Source organism: Manduca sexta, unplaced genomic scaffold (assembly GCF_014839805.1).
Source record: "Manduca sexta isolate Smith_Timp_Sample1 unplaced genomic scaffold, JHU_Msex_v1.0 HiC_scaffold_2656, whole genome shotgun sequence".
NCBI classification, from domain to species: Eukaryota; Metazoa; Arthropoda; class Insecta; order Lepidoptera; family Sphingidae; genus Manduca; species Manduca sexta.
The window spans coordinates 136-21,207 of record NW_023593642.1 but is presented as its reverse complement, the minus strand read 5'-3'; the positions used below and the strand labels follow the sequence as shown (position 1 = coordinate 21,207).

General features: G+C 36.1%; 1 protein-coding gene, 1 long non-coding RNA gene and 1 pseudogene across 2 annotated transcripts; all 3 read right to left on the bottom strand.

Annotated features, from left to right (window-relative positions):
* Window positions 1–1,515: 1,515 nt before the first annotated feature.
* LOC119192350 (glutamine--fructose-6-phosphate aminotransferase [isomerizing] 1-like) lies at window positions 1,516–6,021 on the bottom strand. Its single transcript, XM_037446169.1, is given in 3 exon segments — window positions 1,516–5,160; window positions 5,163–5,201; window positions 5,204–6,021. Coding segments are annotated over 3 exon segments (2,019 nt in total). The 5' UTR covers window positions 5,817–6,021; the 3' UTR covers window positions 1,516–3,793.
* Window positions 6,022–9,694: 3,673 nt separating this feature from the next.
* LOC119188426 lies at window positions 9,695–16,663 on the bottom strand (annotated as a pseudogene).
* An 833-nt stretch (window positions 16,664–17,496) lies between these two features.
* On the bottom strand, window positions 17,497–20,842 carry LOC119192351. The gene is made up of 3 exons (XR_005113626.1): window positions 20,653–20,842; window positions 20,155–20,263; window positions 17,497–19,922 (listed from the first exon to the last, which is right to left on the bottom strand). It is a non-coding gene; the product is annotated as an uncharacterized LOC119192351 (long non-coding RNA).
* Between the last annotated feature and the right edge of the window lie 230 nt (window positions 20,843–21,072).

Here is a 21,072-nt window from a genome sequence, read left to right as displayed (position 1 = left end):
TAAATGTTTCGTCTGGAGACATCCACTGTTGCTGATTTCACATGTTTAGTACATAACCAAGAGGCCTTATGTAACGTTCTGTTAGGTAGGTATACATAATAATTCACACATTTACACGAAATTGTATTTTCAAGCATTGTCATAGAGATTTCATAACGGTTCAACATTGCAAAATATTCAAATTATCCAATTGGAACCACTCGAACAAGTTTATCAAGCTGAAGGTCAGACAATCGAATGCCCACACAAGTAATTTAGAATACTTAATAATGTGTTTTTTATGATACTACGTGCCTGTTTGTGTCACCCAGAGTCAACCAACGTTGTAAATTAAGGTGTGGTCACACATTGACCTGTTTGATTAGAGTGGTGGCGAGACCGCACCACCATGCTCTGACAAGAAGAAAAAATAATGGCATTTTATTTGAAAGCGAATACAAAAGACTGACATCAGATTTCATTAACTTTTGACCGACCTTCATTTACAGTACCTTGCGATGTCCTGACATGCTCACGTTCATTATCCTAAATCCGTTCAGCTTTATACGTACCCAAAGATACAAGCATATGCGACAAACTACGTAAGTATATTGTAGACAGTAGGAGTCTTGTACTCAAAAAATTTGTGTACGTACTAATGCATGTCTATTTATTTCCCAACATGGGTGCAAACTGCAAACACTGCTGTGTTCCAGTTTGAAGTAGGTAATTAGTAGGCAAATAAATGGCCATCATTACACCCATCGGCTATCATTAGTGATATTAAATCCTAACTGCAATTTCTACTCAGTATTACCAGTTTATAAACAATCGTGAGCTAATTTAATAACGTACCTATTTTAAGAAAATTTATATTAATAAAACTACGGTGTATCGTAATAATATTATATTTAAAGTAAAAATAATTTTATAATCAAATATAAAAGCTCTAATGCGACGTTTCTGTTAAACAGATCATTAATATTGCATTCTCGTAAAGTAAACCAAAATTATAAACATAATCATAAAATTTACACAGTAAGTACATTGAAATTATATTACTTATATCATTATTTAATAAAACATACTAGGACACATACTATCTTGCTAAACTATTACATATATAACTATTGTATTAGATTAAACAATTTCCAAGATAAGTATAGAGAAACAAGTATCCTGAATACACGAAAACATTGATATGTATACAAGAAAGATAATAACTGTATTTTATAAAACACAGTGAAATAAATAATAATTAATATCTTAATGAAAATGCTTGGTTGAGTATCATATTTTAGTACAAATGCAAGGTATTGTAGTCACATATCAATGTAATAAAAAATACGTACATTTAGATTACAATCGGTTTTTCTCCAAGTTAAAAATAATTTGACTAGCTCTTAACTTGGGAAAATTTTATATATAAAACGGGACAAAGATGTGTCAATAATTCAATAATATTTTTTAACTCACCCTTGCAGGTTTGATGATGGTAGAACTTATTAATTAATTATAGCTCCGATTTTTGAAAAACAAACGTCGACACATTAGGTAAGGATATTTAGAAAAAAATCTTAAATAGATAGAAACAGGTTGATCTAAATTTGCGTTCGAAGATGCCAAACAGGAGGTAACTTTCGATAGGGCTTTACTTTTCCTTATGCCCAGAGCAACATAGAGAGTGTTCTTGCATGCAAGCCAACTATGTAGAGCTGCCGTTTGTTATACTTTACTCAAATTTGTTAATTATGCAACATGCAATTTTTGAACAATCTAATTATTATATAGTATCTTACTAAATTATTATATATGGGAAGACAAAATTTATTTCTTTTTATTGTTTTGTGGGGTATCAACAATTTCACCGAGGTATGTATAGTATTAGTGAAATTTTAGGAATTTTACCTACAGTATATTTATTTAATTATTTGATTTGACTTTCATGGAACATCTATTAAGTCTACTGTTTAGAAACATGCAACTTGGACATACTTACATACTTCATTATTACGTGGCGATTAGGTATAAATATAATTGAACTGAAAGTTACTTTTAGCTCTGCTGATTCAGAACTATATAACATTTTTATTCGTCAAATCGGCATATTAGCGTTTCTTAGTCATAAAGATGCTTCAACTATCTTCAATAATCATAAAAATGTTTCCGGTTTATATTGATTTTCATTTTAATAGGATTTCATTATCAGTATACAACTGAAATTAATTAGGTACGCGATATCGATACATTGGGTTTTTATCAAATTTTTCTTGTTTCTATATTTTATCTACAAATTTTACAACCTGGTTCCTTATAATTTTAGTACTTAAATACTAAAATTGCTATGATCGTGAAGATGTTTTCTAGGTTTATTGGAAGTAACCGCCAACCGCTGGATGGGCTTGGTTAAATTTGACAAAGTAAATGATAACATGTCCAGAATTATGTGATAAAAAGAGGTATAACATGAGAATTAAAAATTTACATTGTGTCGCGCAGATAATTAGGTAATTTAAGTAAATAAATTGCGTATTCTGATAATATCTGTCTAATACATTACTTACTTATGTAATAGTTCTACTTACTTGATACTTTAGAAACGGTCGCAGTAAATTGCGCTCAATTGATAGTAATAAACATACATAATTATGTACAGTTCCTATAAAAATATTACACATACTTAACAATGTGATGTTTTACTACTAATAGGTACGATATTTATATTACATTAATATATTAATTATACAATAACAATATAGAGATTTCTAAGAAAACAGATTTAATGAAACACGAATAATCTGATATTGATAAACCATATCCTATAAACTAATCATTATGTCGGCGTACTTGAAGAAATATATTTTTTAAATTACGATTAAAACATTGATAACAGGGTACACCCCTATGATAAACATATCGCATTGCAAGCATCGTGTACCCTATCCATGTTGTATCAAGCGCCCGCCATCGGACTTCGATAAACATTTCTTCGAAACGATTTACAAAAAATGTTCCTCTTTAAAACAATATAATATTCTTACGAGTTCGGTCATTGTCGGTCTCGGTTCATAAGCCAAGCGAAAGCTTTTAGCGAACAACACAAACATTGTACAATATAGTATACATTATTAGTCTACAGTTGATTTTCGCGATAATATAAAGAAAAACAATGTTTAAACACTCATCGGTTCTCTTGTTTTGACCCAATATTTTATTTGTCATTCGGTAGCTTTGAACTAAACGCAAGTTTCTTTTAAGAGCCTTTATAGAACGCGAAAGCGAAAGGCATGACCTTGACGTTGCAGCATAACATGATTCTTAAAAACCATATAAGTAGTACGTAATACGTAATATCAGATTACTGATACAATGGAATGCAATGTATGTATAAGTATATTGTGACTTTTTAGGAATGTTCATAACTTTATAGGATAGAAAATAAAATAAATTCAAAATTACGTAAATCTAATTAATTACGTTAAACTAACGATTACTCAATTACTTCTAAGTACCGTTCAAGTTTTTAATTGAGACGTGAAAGTGCAGATACGTGAGTCGGAGACGTGCGGCACATACGTACGTAACAATATGCCACCTCCCACCAATGACAACTATCAACAAAACGTAGGTACATCGTAACCTTTTGGTCCTTTTGATCTTATAAACGCCTAGAGTACAAACATACTGTACAAACAGATACAAAAGTCAAATAGAACATGCATCTCTAACACCTACAAAAAATTTAAATGTGCTTTACAGACAGCTGCGCGAGATAGTCAATAGATGATATTTAAACTATGTTAGTAGGCAATTTTTATTCTACAGTGACCGATTTTGCGAGATTACGTGGACAGTCAACGTTGCAACCACGAAGTACAGCGATGTGATAAGCGAGAAGCTGCATAGGAATAACCGTTAGCACTCCTTGTAGGCAATCGACCGTCTTAGGTATTTGAAGACTTTGAGAAGCGAGCGCAATTGTTTCAGTGTCACCTTCTTCGCATATGACGATCGGACGACCTTGACGTGCCGTTACTTGTTGCAGTGCGTTCATGCATTTAGTGTAAACTGGATCACGCATAACAATCATCATAACTGGCATGGAGTCATCAATGAGAGCCAGGGGTCCGTGTTTCAATTCTCCGGCCATTATACCTTCGCTGTGCATGTAGGTTAACTCCTTCACCTTGAGAGCTCCTTCCAGACAAGTCGCAAAGTTGTATCCACGACCCATGATAAGTAGAGATCTCTGACGGTAAAGATCTTCTGCTAAAATTTTTACTTCTTTGTCCAAGGCAAGTACTTGACGAATCTTAGTGTCTAACTCGTGTAGACCCTCAATAATGTCGGCGCGACGTTTTTGTAGAGAAATACGGTCTTCACTAATCACTAGGGCAAACATGACCAGAGAAACAAACTGTGACGTGTAGGCCTTAGTTGAGGCAACACCAATCTCAGGACCTGCATTAATATGGACACCACAGTGTGACTCTCGGCAGATAGAGCTTCCTACAGTGTTAGTAATACCCACAATAAGGGCACCATGACGCTTGCAGTACCGTAAAGCCATTAACGTGTCTGCAGTTTCTCCTGATTGAGAGATGAAGAAACAAACATCATCACGGAATACAGGTGTATTTCTGTCTAAGAAGTCTGAAGCCAATTCAACCATGACCGGGAGCTCAGTCAATTCCTCAAGTAGCTGTCTGGTAGCTACTGCGCTGTGGTAGCTTGTTCCACACCCAATAAGCATTAATCTTCGACAACGCTTAATCTCAGGGATGTAGTCTTTGATGCCACCCAAAGTGACAGTACCATTGGCAAAGTTGAGACGCCCTCTCATAGTGTTGACAATAGATTCAGGTTGTTCAAAGATTTCCTTTTGCATGAAATAGTCATAGTTGCCTTTCATTATTTGTTGAATCTCCAACTTCAAGGTCAAAATTTCACGTTGATGGGGATCATTGCTGCTGCTGGACATGCGGTGAATACTGAGAACACCATCCTTGATGTGAGCAACATCATCATCTTCAAAGTACAGTACTCTATTGGTATGCTCAATAACAGCTGAAGCATCAGATGCAAAGAAATATTCCACATCTCTTTCTTCTTCAGGTTCGAAGTGAGCATGGCTATTCACCCGGGCACAGGTGGCACCACCCCTGGTAGCCTTGTTGTTAGTGTAGGCATGATGGGAACATGGTCGCTGGACAGACGCCTGCAGTCTTAATGCCCACCAAAAGAGGGCTACCACGGCGACTTGCAACACACTCATTTGGGAAATAACGTGACTTGAAGCACAAAGCAAAAGCTCCTTCTAGTTGTTGGATTACCTGTTCCACTAGTTCGTGGAAACTGTAATCCTTATGCTGGTGATAAATATGATGAATCAGCTTAGCAATAACTTCAGTGTCAGTCTGAGATTCAAAAAAGTATCCCTTGTTCTCTAGGAAAGTTTTGACTTCCTTGTAGTTTGTAATGATTCCATTATGGATGACAACAAACGAATTGTCTTCGCCGGAACGTTGCGGATGCGAATTGACAGCACTTGGTTCACCATGAGTCGCCCAGCGGGTGTGGGCGATTCCACAATGTGACTCCACACACTCATCTACAGACAACTCGACGCTGCGCTCCTGTAGCAACTCTTCGAGTGCGGCTACTTTACCGCTTCGCTTCACAACAGCTATGTCCTTTTGGTCTGCGGCATCAACGGCGACGCCCGCTGAGTCGTAGCCACGGTATTCCAACCGTTTTAATCCATTTACAAGCAATTCTAATATTTCGCGCCGGGTCTTAGGTGTCAGGTGATTAATGTACGCAAAAATTCCACACATCGTAAACGAAGCAGAGCGTAACAAAAAATTCGAGCGAACTAAACCACGGCACGCGCGAGACTGCAGATGTATGAATACACAGCCGATATTGAAGGCCTACACGTATTACTCCTACCACTAATAATTTACTTTCACTTACGGCAAAGCACACGTCATCATGTTTCGTTATCAACAACTGGTTGGTGTTGTAAAGTAAATATCAGCGGCAAAATTAACCAGAGCCGGAAACTTGAACACATTACTGTCAAATCAAACGTCACTGTCAATGTCATTTAGCTTTTTATTTAAGCAGACCGGCTATAGTCAACCATACTGCCTAGTTTTACGTAGTCTGTATTAAGTTTCTCATTTTACTGATATTTATATGTTTTCTTTTCCAATGCGAAAATGCAATAACATACGTCATGCAGCCTGGTTTTCAAGTATAAAATTTGATAATTGTTAGGTTAGTTGAAACAAACGGCCTAGCAATCAGAGCCGTCACTGATAATATTCATTGTAAGCTGTACCTATTCAATAATAAATTCAGGAAAATTATATGAAAATTGGTTACCAAATAAGGCACAATAAATGAGCAAAAGCGTACGTAATGGCGTACTCAAGTCATAATATTGTAAGATAGGTATTTCTTTTTTCCCTCCATTGGATAATTCAGGGTAACATTAACGGACTCCAAAAAATGAAAAATCTCAGTGCGTCGTTTGTTTTTACGTTGGTTTGTCCAACCATAATTTTTTACTACATCGTCTAGACATTGACCGATTTCTACGATTTTTTGTGCGTTGAGTTCAATATAATATCTTCAAAGTACTCCAAGAGCTGTAGCCAAGACGCTTTTCAACAATCTTTAACGCCAACAGACCTCAAAAAAATGTGTAGGGATGACATACCCAAGCGACAGACTTATTCTTACGCAGTATTTTTTATAGACGTATATAATAGCAATATACCAAAAAAACGTATATGACCAGGAACCCATCGTAGCTTAATCTATACTATTATACCTAGTCTTGCCATAAATATTGTAATAAAGAAAAAAGAAAATTGTTAACTGCAAATAACATTTATTACTTTTACAGTGTGTCAGTTTAATACATAAATATAAAACAATTAAAAATATAAAAAGCTTATTCGAAGTGGTCTCCATTGGCTGCAATACAGTCCTTTAAACGATGAGGCCAGTTATCAATAGAAGCACGCACTCTTTCCATGGGAAAATTCTTCACTGCCAATCGTATAGATTGTTTTAGGGACTCCAAATTATCATGGCGTTTAGAGCAAGCTGTACTCTCTAAAACTGACCACAAATCATAATCCAGCGGATTAAGATCGGGACTAGACGACGGCCAGTCTTCAGCTCTGATGAAGTCCGAAACGTTCGATTCCAACCAAGACTGCGTGGACCGAGCTTTATGACCCGGCGCCGAGTCTTGCTGGAAGGACCATACTTGGTTATTGAACATGGTGATGTTAAGGGGCTTAACTACCTTCTCAAGAATGGTATCTTGATACACTTGTGCCGATGTTTTGATACCTTTTCACAAAAATATGGCTCAGTCACTCCTTCATAGCTAACACCCCACCAAACCATCACTGAAGTCGGATAATGTCCACGTTGCACTCTGTCGACTAATTGGGAAGCTTCCTTAGAGCTTTGAGCATAAATACGGTCATTTTGTTTGTTAAAATGTTGCTCAATTGTAAAAATTTTCTCATCCGTAAACAAAATTTTTCTGTGACCTCCCTTTGCGTACCGCTTCAGTAGTTGTTTCGATTTTACCACCCTATTCTTCTTTAAATTATCAGTTAAGAAATGGCCAGTGCGTCTCTTATAGGCTGCAAGTCCTAAGTCATCTTTTAAAATACGCGACATGGTTCTAGGTGCTATCTTCATTTCCCGAGATAAAATCTTTTGCTTTCGGACAGGATTTCTTCGAATTCTTTCCCTTACTGCTTTGACCACCTTTTTCGTACGAACACTACGTGGACGGCCAGATCTTTTCTGTCACAAACAGAGGAGGTCTCATTGTACCTATTAATAGCCCGGTACACAAACATTTTACTAATACCAAGTGTATGGAGAGTTTTAAAATTGCATTTGGCTCCATACCTACTTTGTGTAATGCTATCACAGCGATTCGGTTCTCTTTATCACCCCACACCATTTTAATATCGCAAAATATTTTACAATGTATTGGCGCCAAAATGAGAAAACACAATGAACAATCGTATAAAAATGACAGATTCGAAATTCAAATGTAATATTTTTTTATAATTAAGTGTAACAGTATTTATGGCCAGACTAAGTATAAAGCTGAAGAGTTTGTTTGTTTGTTGGTTTGTTTGAACGCGGTAATCTCAGGAACTTCCGGTTCAAACTGAAAAAATATTTTTGTGTTGGATAGCCCTTTGTTCCTGGAGTGCTATAGACTATATATCATCACGCTATGACCAATAGGAGCGAAGCAGTAATGGCTAATCTCAGGAATTACCGGTTCGAATTGAAAAATTCTTTTTGTGTTGATTAGCCCTTTGTTCCTGGATTGCTATAGACTATATATCATCACGATATGACCAATAGGAGCGGAACAGTAATGAAACATGTTGCAAAAACGGGGAAAATTTATTAGTTATAAGAGCTTCCGTTGCGTGCGCTGCGTAAACGGTTAAAGTTATGCAACAATGATGTATGACGGGATCGTTCCTCTTAAAAAGTTATACAAAAATATATTATAAAACAAAGTCCCCCGCTGCATCTGTCTGCCTGAACGTGTTAAACTCAAAAACTACCCAACGTATTAAGATGAAATTTGGTATGGAGCCAGTTTGAGACCCTGGGAAGGACATAGGCTCCCGGGAAAATATATAGCGTGACTTTTATAACAGAAAGCTTTAGCCCGAAAAACTTTATAACGCGGGCGGAGCCGCGGGCAAAAGCTAGTATTAGATATAAATGCGAAGATTTTTAAAAATGTTTGTTAAGGCGATACCTCAAGGTCCATTTTCATACATTTTGTTTCGCCTTTAATCTGGGTAACTAAACAAGTATTGGCAAGTAAAGAATTTAAATTCACGTCTAGTTAGTGATTAGTTCTCGCAGTTGAAAGAAAAACGTAAAAATAATTAATAATCATGGATATTTCGGCCTTTAAAATTTAATATGACGAAATTTTAAAGGCAGAAATATCAGATTAAAGCCGAAACAAAATGTATGAAAATGGACCTTGAGGTATCGCCTTAAGTAAACTCAGTAGCTGAACAGATTTGGACGAAATTTACCTCACGGATAGACCACGTCCAGAATTAACATATTATATGCTACTTTTTTTCCCGATAATTTGTTTCCGTGGGGAATACTTACTTGACCTTTCTATATGATTTTGTAAGTAGATAGCGCTGGCGTCGTACGTACTTATGCGCTACACATTATAAATCACTACAATGACAAGAAATTTTGTAGCGGGAAAGGCTTTTCACGCGAGTGAAGCCGCGAGCAACATCTAAATAGTGTTCTATAAGTAAGAAAAGACGCATTCACAATAACTTGTAATTTTGAATCCATGCTATGCAAAGAGAATACAAATACTACGTAAGAATGCTATGGCCTATGGGACATGTCGTCAATGCTGTTATTCAAGTTTTCATAAAAGAATCAAAATATGACCATCGGATCATGGCCAGATTACTTGCTTCCAAATGGGTAATGATTTTAAAAGTAAAATTGTCTTCATAATTTTGCTATTAGTTAATTTAGAGACAAGCTCATATCTACGAATATATTTCTGTAGGTAAGATAATTACAGTGGTAAGCTGCCTTTATTGCCCCATTTTAAAATTCACTGGCTTTAGGATGAATTCATCAATAATTATAAAACACGTTTTTGTACCAGTAGCTTCTTTATTGGTTTTATCAGGATCCAAGGTCTATACAAAATTATTGAAATTACAAAGTAGTGTTCAGCTTAAAATGAGTTGAGATTATTTTCCGTATTCAAGAAATTCTAATTCATTTAAGAAAAATATGAGTTGATACATATTGAACCTTTAAACCTTCACTCACTAATCGTTTGAAAATAATACCACTACTAGGAACCAAAATTACATTATCTATATCTTACAAAGTTTCAAAAATTCATATCAAAACGTTTTTAACGCTTTACTCATACTGCTAATTACTATTGGTTTACAACCAATCTCTTATGCCTTAACTACGCGATGGTGACCATTATAAATATCTTCAACCTTGTTAAACACAAATATTTTTCAATAATTACAATTGCATTAACTTATCAGTTTTTACAAGTAGGTATACATTTTCCGAAATATGATAATTAACACAAACAAGTCATACACAATCATTAAAATTTTGGAAGATAGTAGATTTAATATAAAAAATAATATTCATATCAACAAATCTAAATAGATAGCGTTTCGCCGAGATCTATGTACGGATACGGTTTAAAAATTCAACAACTCCTTTACCTTTCCTTCTAAATTCCTTGCGATGGAAAAATAGAACATAACGAGCTTTCAGATACGGAAACTCAAACTTGGAGAGTAACTTACGCCTAACATAATCACAAATATAATATAAACTTAACACATAAGCATAACTAAAACAAACTAACTTTAAGAATATCGTGCTATGATAAATGCATATGTAGGAGACGAGCATGATGTCACCAGTGAAGAAGCTCCGATGTAGGGAAGGCGCTACGGGGGGTCGTACACGAGGAGTCCACAGTGGCGATGGGAGTCGAGGGGGCGTGCGCGATGCGTAGTAACCATCGAGCGGAGGCTGCGGCCCACGCGGCGCTGCGCCGGCTGCAGCCTGCTGGGCAGGGCTCGAACAGGACTCACTATTGGGAGCGGACACATTAAAAGGGACAGAAGAATTTGGCGATGGTGTTGCCAATAAGACGATGGTTACTTTATGCAACACTTTTTTCAGAGAGCCCCATAGTTATTTTTTCTTCTGGGCCTTCTCCGCGGCTTTGGTGATTTTTCCAGTAGTCACTTCCTTGAACGTGACGCTCTGTAATGACAAAATATATTATTATGGAAACGTAGCGTAGCAGCACATACAGAAAATATTTGTTGAGAGCTAAGAATCCAAACCTTGATAACGCCCACGGCCACGGTCTGGCGCATGTCGCGCACGGCGAAGCGTCCCAGCGGCGGGAACTCCTGGAACGACTCCACGCACAGCGGCTTGGTCGGCACGAGCGTCACGATGGCCGCGTCGCCAGACTTAATGGACTTCGGGTCCACTTCAGTTGTTTTACCTATCGTTAATAATTCAGTTTTTGTATGTCTGTTCTTGGGCTTTAGACAAGATGCCTTTCTACAATTGCTAATTAAAAAAAAATATGGGAATGTCATATGGCATATCTTTTGCTACGTTAATATGTCATTCCCATATATTTGTTTGTTTTGATAGTACTTACAAAGACATCTTGTCTAATACCTCGTAAAAAATAATTCATAAATAAAACATTATGTTGGGTATCAAAAATGCTAATTTTACCAGTACGACGGTCGCACTTTTCCTTGATCTCAGCGAACTTGCAAGCAATATGAGCAGTGTGGCAGTCGAGCACCGGAGTGTACCCGTTGCTGATTTGACCAGGATGGTTCAGCACAATCACCTACATCATTTACATCATAATTATCCAAATGTTGATATAAATTATAAACCCATATTTCGCCTTCCACAAAAAAAAGCATTTGAACCAAAAAAAATAACTGCATAGCATCCCGACGCAGGTTAGGTAAGAAAAAAACTATTATTAGTATAGCAGTCGGCAAGCAAGTTGACCTATCGCTTGTAGATGTCCACGGGAAAGCGCGCGCGAGGCCACGACCTATCGACCGAACAATTGGTAGATCGGGAAACTTCCGCCTCCCGCACTCCGCTCAGGTGCCGCCTGCTGGGTCAAGTTGTTAACGATTACCGAAGTAATGAGGGCACAGGTATTTCAAACAGATTGTCTTTTACGTAACCGTTGATAGCCAATTTAGAAAACTGGAATGTTTTGTTTTTTAGGAATTTAGTAATACTTGAAATAATTACATAAGTAATAAGTAAATACGTAGGTATTAGGCAATAAAACTGTATTAAATTATTTTTGCAACGAACCAACTGCGCAGTAAGTATTATGCAAGTAATGAGCTGAACGAGTAGAATTAGCCAACTCGACCTGGACGGTAATACTAGCAGAAAACAGACTTGAAGGAGGTACTTAACAGGTTTGTTTCTGTTTTAACACAAGATTGCCGTAGGCCAAGAAACACCAACTTTTCCGCGTAATCCCAATAAACCTTTTCTCTTAACAGGGACAAGAAAAAAAATACGAGTTCTGTCCTAAGTTTTGTAACGTTAACACCGCTCTTATTTAGGTATAATTCGCGTGCGATCAAAACGGAAATAGATTTTTGGAACTAACACCGCTCAGTAGCGGCTTACTCTAATTAATTGAAAAAATATAAAAAAAACTTTTTGAATTTTTATGTAGCTATACTTACGTAATACAAATATGCGTAATTTGTATACATGTACATAGTATTGGAGGAGAAAATTAGCTAAAATACCTACCTCTTTTTGTTTTTACAAAAGAATAAAAAATAATAGAAAAAAGACATGTCCTAAAAAGGTTTTTATATGACAGAAATTCTAATCGATTTATATACCTACATTTGGATATAAATCTTAAAAACGGGTCTATTACAATAAATCAAATTTAACTCATATTTCACTGTTTTTAAAAAAATTATAAAAATAAAGTTCGCTCAGGGAATCAACTAAATACGCCTCAAAGATACGCCTTACCTGCGCAGTGAAATCAGCAGCGCCTTTAGGCGGAGCCTTCAGTGGTGATTGCGGCCGGAGCGAACACCACCACCATGCCTGTTAGAAAACCAGCTCCATGTAGCTTGCCCTTATAAGACTACAAAGATCTTTGTTCTAAGAACATTCACTTACCAGGTTTCAAAATGCCAGTCTCAACTCGACCTACGGGCACGGTGCCTATGCCTCCTATCTTGTATACGTCCTGAAGAGGCAAGCGCAGCGGCTTTTCGGTGGGCCGCGAAGGGGGTTGAATCGCGTCAAGAGCCTAATAATAAATGTGGTTATCAATTTATAGAACATGTTGATTTGAATCAATCGCAGCAAGCATTAAATGCACCATAATGTACTTAGTATTAAACATTCGCTAACCTCGATGAGAGTTTTGCCCTCGACCTTGCCATCCTTGCGGTCGATGGTCCAACCTTTGAACCAAGGCATCTTGTCGGAGGACTCCAACATGTTGTCGCCGTGCCATCCCGAGATGGGTACGAACGCCACCGTCGCCGGGTTGTATCCTAATTGTAACAAATTATTGCGTTCAAGTCTACTGAACACGATGTTGCGTATTTATTTTCACAGTCAAGATTCTTACAGTTGATAACTTGTAAACATAATCATCGCCAGGGAGGAGTAGGAAAGAGCTGCTGACCCCTTCCACCCCTCTAAATTAAAAGTGTGTATGTATGTGTATGTACGTGAGTTCAACTAAGGGCCCTACCTATTTAAAAATTTTCTACCGCTACCCCGCTCCTCCTAGATCAAAATTTTGAGACTTGCTCTCCCTGAGTAGAAAGCCGGCAATGCTCGTACTTGCATATATGCATACTTACTGACATTAATACCGCACCTAATTGAAAAACAATATTGTTCCTAACTCCTTAATAACAGAGAAAGTAGGTAGCAAAAGCCTTTATTGTTGTTGAAATAACTATTATGTATCTCTACTTACGTATATAACAAAAATAATGGCGCCCCCTATCCCGATGTTTAAATTATCTTTGACTTGATACATTTTAGACCACAAACCGGCCTTGCAATAATTTGCTCATAAACCGCATAACTCAACTTCTTTCGCAACTGCTCCAATTGGTAATAACACAGCGCGCTTTTGTGATCTAAAGAAATTCGCATATACTGACCAATCTTCTTGATGTAAGATGAGACCTCCTTCTTGATCTCCTCGTAGCGAGCCTCGTGGTAAGGTGGCTCGGTGGAGTCCATTTTGTTGACGCCCACAATGAGCTGCTTCACCCCCAGAGTGAAGGCGAGGAGCGCATGCTCGCGGGTCTGGCCGTTCTTACTGATACCGGCTTCGAACTCACCAGTGCCAGCGGCCACAATCAATACTGCGCAGTCAGCCTGACAAACATATTTTTACTGCGCTTTTTAACTTACTGATAAGCCATGTCTAAATACAATTTTCTTTGGAGGAAATGCTACATTGACCTTTTAATTATCGGTGTGTTGCGTTTCATCACAAAACATTCAGTTAATTTTTTATAACGATTGGGAAAGCGGTTTGAAGGCATAACGACTAAGTCAATTCCTAACTGTTTTTTACCTACCTGGGACGTGCCAGTAATCATGTTTTTGATGAAGTCCCTGTGACCGGGCGCATCGATGATAGTCACGTAATACTTCGCAGTCTCGAACTTCCACAGAGCGATATCAATCGTGATACCACGTTCACGTTCCGCCTTTAACTTGTCCAACACCTATAGATTTTAACTATTTCAATGGAGCTCTTTACAATTCATGCGTAAAGTACCTACTTATCGGTGCCTACCATTTTTAATAATGATGGAATTTAATTAACAGCCAAATCCCATTAATTAATTTATAAACAAGGTTCAACTAATCGTTAGTTAGATAAGATTACAATTTTAAATCTAAGGTATATAAAATGTGCTGGTGACCCTCGGAATACGTAACCTAATAAGTATAATCTGTTTTGAATTAGAAGAATTACTCCCCTATTTTGTTTTAACTACTTTTTGTTGAAACTTCTATGCTACAGGATAAGCTCCTCATTATAGGAAAAATCGACGCCTTGACACTATGTTATAAGTGTGTACGTACCCAGGCATACTTGAAGGAGCCTTTTCCCATCTCCTGAGCCTCCTTCTCGAACTTCTCGATGGTACGTTTGTCGATGCCACCGCACTTATAGATGAGATGGCCCGTGGTGGTAGACTTGCCGGAGTCCACATGACCAATCACGACGATGTTAATATGAGTCTTCTCCTTACCCATCCTTATGTCGGAGATGCGAATTAAAAAATGCAAACCTGCGGGCAGACCGAATTTGTGATTCAATAGCAATTCATTATTTGTAAGGTAATATAACAAGACCCTATACAGAGAATGTATAAAGTTTACAAAAAATATGAGCTTCGAATAAGACAATCTGAAAAATTGTTCATGAATAGCAGATTGCGTAATTGGAATACTGCAAACCGAAATCAAAATTGCGCAAGGAAAATCTCGGCTCGGCACTCTCAATTCTACTAAGTCACGTTTTACCTAATATCAAGTGTATAGGTACACCGCCGCAAAGTGTATGTAATAAAAGAAATTCACTAGACTGTTAAGTCTCTTCAAATACCTAGGTGTGATTATATACTATATGAACCACTACATTTACTTACGATTGCACCGATAATGCACCGAGCAAATCAAGTATACGACTGAATTACATAGACGCAATATTCCGGCACCCTAGAGCGCCGGGCCGAGCGTGCGCACAGGAGACATAGGACGTCCGGGACATCGATACAGCAGACCTATCCTTCCAAATATAGACAATAGCTCACTTCGGTTCCTGCGCTTGCAATATTGCACACTTCGATCAATATCATGGCAAAACACATGTACCAGATTACATCCATTTTCATAAAGATGCATTCAAATACAACGTGATAACTTTTGAATAAACAATCACACGAAACAATTTGTTTAAAAGATAATACTATATAAAGGCATGCATTTAAAAATTTCGCATACATTGCTGCTAATGAGTGTAGCAGAATAAGAAAAATCAAACGGACAATTGGGTCACCTCAAACGATCACCACCGCCTATAAAGTATAAACACAAGTATAAAGGAAATGAACGTACGCTACGTACGCTGCCGACATTTATGCAAAGATAATAATTAGGGCTATAGGGTAACGGATATTTGGGATGCTGATAATTATATTTTAACATATCAAAATCTAAAAAACATGAATTATAATGAACTTTTATAAACAAAACTTACAATTTTTAAATTTTATTACTCTGCTAATTTTAAATGTAAGTGCCAAGGTTGGAGAAAGTGCAGAAATATAATGTGCTAATTTGTATCGACTGTCACAGAGTGCATTCACTCTAAATTTAGAAGATGTGATCTATAGAAGTGCCTCTAACCATATTATGTATTTGTAAATAGTATGTTTCAAAATTAGAAATCGCATGTCGCATTACGTAGCATAAGCGACCAACGCACATGGCTTCTTTCCATTGCGTCCATCTTGTGCATACTTGAGTCTCTCTTATTATGAATTATTTTCTTTAATAAAATAGGATTTTGCCAAGACAGCTGACATTTTACTTTACCCGTGAATGGCTAGCTTATGCAAAGAGTGTTATCGACTATGTAATAAATACAATATGTAGCTACTTAAAATAATTACTTATATTATGAGAAAAAATATACAATGAAATGTTTGGACAAGATTACATTTTTTTAGCTACTTATGTCATTTCACGTTTTTCGATTATTGACAAGTTAGTGAAATACAGATTTCATTATTTCAGATAATTTATTAGAAACTGGCTACAATTTAAAATATAATTGTTAGTATATTGCCTTATTTTAAAAAAATTGCGTAATTTAAATATCATAAAGCCGGCAGTAGCATTTATACGCATACCTTTATGAAATTGAGAACAAATTTTGCGAAATATACTATCTAACGGATCTGCAAAACCTTAAAGCACGATTGTAACACACTATTTAAAAATAACGGTAAGATTAAGCACTTTTAACAATAAATTTATAAGAAGAGCTCACCTTTGCAGCCGCAGAGACGAATTTTCCGAGAGCTTGTCGAGCATGCGCCGTAGCTCGTTTACCCGGGAAATGCAATCAATAAAATCAAATGACATACATTTTTATTGTAATTTTACAAATCCAATTAAACAATATAATAAATCTATGTAAATTATATTTACTGAGGTTTAATATTTGGCATTACTGTACAAATACTATTATTTATGACCAAATTTCATACAGTTATTCAAAAACCGGAAACTGCGGTATTTTTTCTTGATAGGTTAATATGCACCAGCCAGCTACACCTTAGTATCCGCAATTAACCCTTTTCATAAAAATCTATTTCGTTTTGCATATTATGTAATGTAATACTATTGAATATTTTTTTTCAGGAATATTTCTCGTAACCACGAGCAATTAAATACTTATGACGACTATTTGAAAGTTTATAGTTTTATATCATATAATTTATAATTCAGCAACATTTAATAACATGAATGGAATGAATGGTTAATAATATACCTATTTCTATTGTCTGCATCACGGAGACGCAAGACGGTCGAAGTGGATACTTATTATTTAATTCTGCACGACATCGCTATAATGTATGCGGCGAGTATAATAAATTGTAGTCACTGATTAAATGAGCTATCAGGAAACAGTATTCTAAACTGTTTAACAGTTTGATACGGGCATAATCTTACAATCACGTTTGTCTTTTGTATAGGCAAAGGATATTCAAACTTGCTTCTACTACTCAAACCTTATTTACCATTGAGTAAATAAAAGACAGATTTATTTATGTAGCTTTTATTTCGATAGGTATATAATTATTCGTAATATATAAATACATCTTATGCCGTCAATTAAGTATGCAACAATATTGAAATCCATAAATTTACTTAATCTTGAATTAAGTAGGTCATACGTACAATTTATAAGATCACCAAGGTAGTCTATATTAATTATTTACTTACTTACTTGATAATAAACAAAAGTGTAATGGAAATAGGGGTTTACTTTGCCAGTCTCCGTAATGTAATGGGCAGTAAATTTAGAGACAGATAGAATTTCCGCGAGACAAAATCTAAGTGATGCGAAATTAATTGATTATATTCCTTGATATCCGAAAAATTTGCAATGTGGGCACTGTTTGTGTCAAGACTTTAAGTATTAAATAAAACTCAATATATTATAACAATTCTGAGTACAGCAAAAATCCCTATCGGTGTTCAATCTTCCAAAAATTTTGAATCAATATACTTTTTATGGCACCATTTTAGTTTGTTTTCTTGCACCTGGACCCTTCCTTACCTAGCTACGTCATAGTTTTACCCATTCGGTTGGGTATATTGATGTAATAATTTTTTACCACGATAGGGACCTTCCTAATAAGTTCATTTCGGTGACAAATAAAAGCAATTCATAATGTGACCCGATTATGCCATCGAGGACTATAATGAAAAGGCATTTTCATTCTGGTTTCATCTTTCGTTTTAGGCAAGTTTTGTTCTTTCGTTAATTTTAAGAATTGTATACAATTTCTAGTTTTCATATATTTCCTATAACGCATAATAACATAATAGGCATAACAATATTATCGATATGTAAAGTTATTTGAAGAATGTCAAAAATATGATAAACAAGGGATGAGCCGGCTTTCAGTTACCTACGTAATCATAATTAATTTGGCACCATGATGCAACGAAAAAATAAGTACAAAATGTTTAATTGGGAAACTGAACCATTTGTAATGATGTTTCAAGTCAGGTATTCTGGAAGTATGTAATATGAGTACAATTTGTATTAAGCTACATTAATCACGCTACGTAGGTAAGTGTAGTACTAATAAAGTTTGAGTAATAACTTTTTCCATTAGGACTAATTTTATTAATTCTATAACGGAATGTTCATGTTCAAAATGCCCGGCGCACAAAAATTATTATAATGCTGACGTTTACAAGTCTAACAATTAGTACTAATCCATTATGTAATCTACATGTTTGCAACTCGTTTAAATAATTGATCAAAGTTGCGTAATTTAGATAAAAATGCCAAATGTCATTTTTAAAATAATTACCAGTTTTATCATTTATTGCAATTAAGAAATGATAGCGGCTATAGAAAATGATTTAGAAACTAGAACTATAAATAATTATAAATCGTGTATATTTGTGATAATTACAATTTTATTTTATTTCGATACGGTCGCGGTAATACTCCCTTTAGTGTACGCAAAAAACTAAAAAAAATAAGTAAAATTAACATTATTTATGGTATGGGCGCGGCCTGCGTAATTGTAATTTACTGAAATAATAGTAGCTTAGGTAGCTTATCTATGTGTCAAATTTTTTTTTAAAAGTCGCTAACAGCTCACACGTTAATCCCTAACAAACATTCATTAATAAGACAAGGATAGATGAATCACATATTAGCGGAATTAATATGAAATGTACATGAACTCAGAACGTGATTCGGAAATTTCGATAATAATCACATCCTGTTATAATAATTTTCTTACAGATTAAAAAGAAAATAATTTCTATTAATAAGATATTCTAATTTCGCGAATTCAACCCATATATATGCATTAGCTCCCTTGTGCATGTAAGCATAGTAGCTTATAACGAGGTCATGTTCCCTAGACCTTTTCTTATCTGTACTTAGTTGTTCAATAATTACTATCAAACGTTTGGATTTTTTTATGGACACTCGAAATGGAAAATGTATATACGGAAGTGGCAAAAAAAATATTGGAGAGTTTCTTTATACTGTAAAATATTAGACTGTGCATCAACTTTAAAGTAAGTAATGTTTAAAAGGATCTAACAGCCTACATATGTAAGTTGAAATTAAACAAGAGTTGCCTCTATTATAATATTGGGTTACTTATACGCAAATCTCGAATTAAAAGCGAATTCAGTTATAAATTACGATAAACGGGAAGTATTAACGCGAACCCATCATTTACTTATATTCTAATATCTATATGAATATAAATAATATTAGAATTTAATAACTTATATCAAATACATTTAGAAATTAAAATCTCTATACTTTTATACAGTTAAATACCGTGACAAATCGGAAATTTACAAAAAATAAAGTATGTCAAAATTTTGATCACAGATAATGTCAATATGCGTCTATATTGCTGGTTACTTGCTGCCCGGCCATGGTAGATAGCTTCCCCAGCCTTTGCCTGGGTTTGGATCCATACCTGCGAATTATTAAAACAATATCATAACTCCTCCTTCACCTGCCCAGTTAACCACTCCTATGTGGAGTCGGCGCAATACACAATACACATGTTCAAACATATTGCACAAATAATTCCGGTTAATTTTTATATCTACTAGCGCTATCTTATGGAGGGATCGATTCTCAGGCAAACATTGCTTTCAGATTAGGCTATTTTAGAATACAGTGCGAAACCAAATATGTTCGTGTACCTTTGGCTATGGCTTGTATTTTCTGCGTCTCCTCTTGTGTCAGAGTTAAAATTTTCTGGAGTACCGGCACCAAACGCCCTCTTTCGTCACCCGGCGGCAGTGTCAAAAACTGTTACAGTAACAAATATTTGTTTTAATATGTTTTTTTATTGAATAATTTTGCAGTATTAATTTAGAGTTAATTCTTTTGTAAGTTAAATTAAAAATATATATAAAAATCTGTATATAGGTATTTCGAGATTCTCAAACGTATGTAAAAGAAATGAACAAAGTTCTAGAGGAAAACAATGGAAAGTTAATATATTGTGGTACACCGGGGTCACTCCGAAAGGCCTGTGTAGGAACCAGAAAGATCCCGCACTTCTGGAAGGAGTTAGGCTGGTTAGACCCATAGCCGGCACGTCACGTACAACAACCCGACCTACCATAGTAGGTCGTAGGCCAAGTGCGGAAATAGGCGCCCCTCAACACAGAACATAGAATACATTGTGGTGGAACCTTGAGCGTGACGTTCTTCATGTACTCCGCGTTGTGCGCGCTGTGGTCGGCGCCGCGCGCGCGCCGCAGCTCCGCCTTCAGCAGCTCGCTCAGCTGCCACCGCCGCGCGCACTCGCGCTCCGACTCCGACAGCAGCACCGTCACGTGCTTCACCCTGCGCCGCACGCACGTTACACATTATAGGTCTAACTTACAAATATTTCGCAAAGCTATGCTTAGTTAAAACACAAATTTACTCGATGAGCTGTAAGTCAAAACCCGCCATCTTGCCTCTTAATAAGGTTTAAACTAGGAAACTGGTGATGTTTGTGACAGCTATTTAAGCACCCCTTAGCACCTCTTAACGCTAAAATAAGTTTATAAGTAAAACTGAAAAACTTCAACTGTATTGTTATTGCAGCCGGGAGAGACGTAGCTAAA